Source organism: Alosa sapidissima, chromosome 3 (assembly GCF_018492685.1).
Source record: "Alosa sapidissima isolate fAloSap1 chromosome 3, fAloSap1.pri, whole genome shotgun sequence".
In the NCBI taxonomy this organism is placed as follows: domain Eukaryota; kingdom Metazoa; phylum Chordata; class Actinopteri; order Clupeiformes; family Clupeidae; genus Alosa; species Alosa sapidissima.
The window spans coordinates 41,102,820-41,106,908 of NC_055959.1; the positions used below are offsets into that span (position 1 = coordinate 41,102,820).

Sequence of the window (4,089 nt, forward strand, 5' to 3'; positions counted from 1 at the left end):
GCCGTGCCTACTGGTCGGGGTTCAAACCAGCAACCCTCCGGTTACAAGTCCGAAGCGCTAACCAGTAGGCCACGGCTGCCCCCGTTACCTAATAAAAAACATTTGATCACAAAAAAACATCAGCGCAGGCCCCGCATTGCAGCCAGCGAAGTAAAGCGCGGTACCGGGTATAAACCCAAAGAGAGAGAGAGATCAGCTGCATCAGTGAGTGAGTTCTCCTGTTGGTCTGTTTTCCACAATGCAGCCTCTGGTTGATTTGTGTGTTTGGTTCTCCTTTTAGGCTGCTGATGGTTCTGCTCTTAGGCTGCTTTGTTTGGTTCTGCTCTTAGGCTGCTGATGGTTCTGCTGTGTTCTGACTAGAGAACCGTTCCGTCAGAAGCATGAACCCGACTGCTGATGACACAAAGTCCTGGACGCTGCCGCCTGTCCGGCCCAACCTGACGGACTCAGACCCGCTGCTCTACGACACCTTCTTCCTGGGAAACGAGTCGGACACCCAGGCCGGTCCGAACCCAAACGGAACCGGGCCGGTGCTGGTGGACAACAGCAGCTTCCCGCTGATCACCCTGCTGTACTTCGCCGTGTGCGCCCTGGGGCTGGTGGGCAACGTGCTGGTCATCTACGTCATCCTGCGCTACGCCAAGATGAAGACCACCACCAACATCTACATCCTGAACCTGGCGGTGGCCGATGTGCTGTGCATGGGCAGCCTGCCCTTCGTGGGGGCGCAGCTGGCTCTGGCGCACTGGCCCTTCGGCGTGGCGCTGTGCCGCCTCGTGCTCACGCTCGACTCGCTCAACCAGTTCACCAGCATCTTCTGCCTGGCGGTGATGAGCGTGGACCGCTACCTGGCCGTGGTGCACCCGCTACGCTCCGCGCGCTGGCGCAAGCCGTCCGTCGCCCGCCGGGTCAGCGTGGGCGTGTGGGCCGCCTCGCTCGTGGTGAACGTGCCGGTCATGGTGTTCAGCGGCGTGATGACGCGTGGCGACACACACTCCTGCAACGTGCTGTGGCCAGAGCCGCAGGACCTGTTCAACACCGCGTTCATCCTCTACACCTTCCTCCTCGGCTTCTGCCTCCCACTCGCCGCCATATGCCTCTGCTACCTGCTCATCATCATTAAGGTAACCACGACAACCACACATCCCGCTAAGCACCTCAACACCTCTGACACCTCACTAACTAACTTGTGTGTTTCCAAGGTGAAGTCGTGTGTACAGTATGTGTGTTTCCAAGGTAGGTGAAGTGGTGTGTGTGTTTCCAAGGTAGGTGAAGTGGTGTGTGTGTGTGTGTTTCCATGGTAGGTGAAGTGGTGTGTGTGTGTTTCCATCAGGCATGGACATGCCCGGTGGGCCGATGCACATTTTTGGGCCGGGGCTGACATAATTTAATAATAATTAACGGTATTTGACGGTGACGGTATTTGAGACACGAAACGCGGCCCATTGGTTGATTTTCTTGACGGACATTGGGCTAGTCCAATGGCATCTCTCAGCCCTCCCCCTCCCCTCCCAGCTGTCTGACCGCGGAGAGAAGTGAGTTTCCGGCTGTGAAATTGTGGAAATGGATAGTAGGCCTAATAAACCACAAAAGCGCAAGGGGGGCGTCAGAAGCTGCGAGATGACAGTCTACTAAAAAGCCCACAAGTGGACGCAGCAAAATGTGTCAATCACAGAAATGTTCACCCCAAGGTCGACTGTTACAGCGGGTGCAGGGCCGTCGACATCGAGTGCACAGGCTGAAGGAGTGGAACACAGCTTTGATGTGCAGTGTAGTGACACAGAGGAAGGAGAAGTACAGGTGGATTCGGAGGAGGAGGAGAGAGACGTTACGGAGGAGGAGGAGGAGGAGACGTTACCCAGCAGGGACAAATTGAGGAAGAGGTCAGAATAGCTAGAGGGACGTTTCATGGAGGGAGGGCTGTTGTGTGTGTGTGTGGAGGGCTGGGTGACCACCTGCTCCTCCGCTTTCCATTGACATGCATTTGAGCGTTTCTCTGCATCAGTAGCAAAGAAGCCATCTGCATTTACATTGCGCTATTCGATTGTCGTCGACGCGGAGAGGAGAACAAATAAAATAAGTTATCCACAACAAATCAACGAGTGGCCTCCGTGAAGTGGTGTGTGTGTGTGTGTGTGTGTTTCCATGGTAGCTGAAGTGGTGTGTGTGTGTGTTTCCATGGTAGCTGAAGTGGTGTGTGTGTGTTTCCATGGTAGCTGAAGTGGTGTGTGTGTGTGTGTGTTTCCATGGTAGCTGAAGTGGTGTGTGTGTGTGTGTGTGTGTGTGTGTGTGTTTCCATGGTAGCTGAAGTGGTGTGTGTGTGTGTTTCCATGGTAGCTGAAGTGGTGTGTGTGTGTGTGTGTTTCCATGGTAGCTGAAGTGGTGTGTGTGTGTGTGTGTGTTTCCATGGTAGCTGAAGTGGTGTGTGTGTGTGTTTCCATGGTAGCTGAAGTGGTGTGTGTGTGTGTGTGTTTCCATGGTAGCTGAAGTGGTGTGTGTGTGTGTGTGTGTTTGTGTGTGTTTCCATGGTAGCTGAAGTGGTGTGTATGTGTGTGTGTGTGTGTTTCCATGGTAGCTGAAGTGGTGTGTGTGTGTGTGTGTGTGTGTTTCCATGGTAGCTGAAGTGGTGTGTGTGTGTGTTTCCATGGTAGCTGAAGTGGTGTGTGTGTGTGTGTGTCCCAGGTGAGGTCGTCGGGTGTGCGCGTGGGCTCTAGCAGGAGGCGGCGTTCAGAGCGGAAGGTGACGCGCATGGTGTCCATCGTGGTGGCGGTGTTCGTGCTGTGCTGGCTGCCCTTCTACGCGTTCAACGTTGCCGCGGTGATGTGCACGCTTAGCAACCGGCTGAAGAGCACGTTCGAGCTGGTGGTGGTCCTGGCGTACGCCAACTCCTGCGCCAACCCCGTGCTCTACGCCTTCCTCTCCGACAACTTCAACAAGAGCTTCCAGAACATTCTGTGTCTGCGTCGCGTCAGCAGCCTCGACGACGTGGAGCACAGCGACAGCCGCCACGACCGCACGCGCATCCTCAACAACGTCACCATAGAAACGCATGGCACACTGCTCAACGGCGACCTGCAGACCAGCATCTGAGCAGACACAGCCAAAGGTCAAAGGTCAGGAGGCTCCACATGGCATGGACGATCAGGACCCAGCAGGGGTCACAATAGGACATCGGGATATGACCTTGATGCCCTTATTACCCCCCCACTCTCTACCCATCTCTCATCTCTCTTTCATCTCTACCTCCCTCTCATCACTCTCTCATGACTCTTTTACTCTACCTCCCTCTCATCTCCCTCTCATCTCTACCTCTCTGTCATCTCTCTTTCATCTCTACCTCCCTCTCATCACTCTCTCATGACTCTTTTACTCTACCTCCCTCTCATCTCTCTCTCTCCATTCTCTTATCATTCATCACTCTCTCTCATCTCTCTCTCTCCATTCTCTTATCATTCATCACTCTCTCTCATCTCTCTCTCCATTCTCTTATCATTCATCACTCTCATCACTCTTTCATCTCTACCTCCCTCTTATCTCTCATTCATCACTCTTTCATCTCTACCTCCCTCTCATCACTCTCTCATCACTCTTTCATCTCTACCTCCCTCTCATCACTCTCTCATCACTCTTTCATCTCTACCTCCCTCTCATCACTCTCTCATCTCTACCTCCCTCTCATTACTCTTTCATCTCTACCTCCCTCTCATCACTCTCTCATCGTGTCTCCTATGATCAGTGATGTTCCACTCTGTGAGTGTCCTGCAGAACAATGCTGACCCCTGCTGGCTGTGGGTGGTAGTGAAATGACACGGACACATTTTCATTTCCAGAGACCCAACTGGCGGAGACCCTGACTTCCTGTCCACTTCCTGTCCACTCTTTCATGTGCAACATTATTATTCAGTTAATTTGTTTAACTGATGAACGTTAAGTAGACTTATCACTGTAATGAAATAATGACAAGGGGCTGCCAATATCATTTAGTAGACTTACATACTTTACTTAGAGTATTTACTGTTCGTCACAAGAAGTGAAAAGCAAGTATACAAATAATATGCAATATACGCTATTAACCCATGTTAACATACT

At 52.5% G+C, this 4,089-nt stretch overlaps 1 protein-coding gene across 1 annotated transcript; it reads left to right on the forward strand.

The window, feature by feature from the left end:
- The first annotated feature begins 566 nt into the window (after positions 1 to 566).
- On the forward strand, positions 567 to 3,090 carry LOC121705279 (somatostatin receptor type 2-like). Its single transcript, XM_042086177.1, has 2 exons — positions 567 to 1,124; positions 2,683 to 3,090. Exons 1-2 carry the CDS (start codon positions 645 to 647, stop codon positions 3,088 to 3,090), a joined length of 888 nt encoding a protein of 295 aa, XP_041942111.1. The 5' UTR covers positions 567 to 644.
- Positions 3,091 to 4,089: the final 999 nt, after the last annotated feature.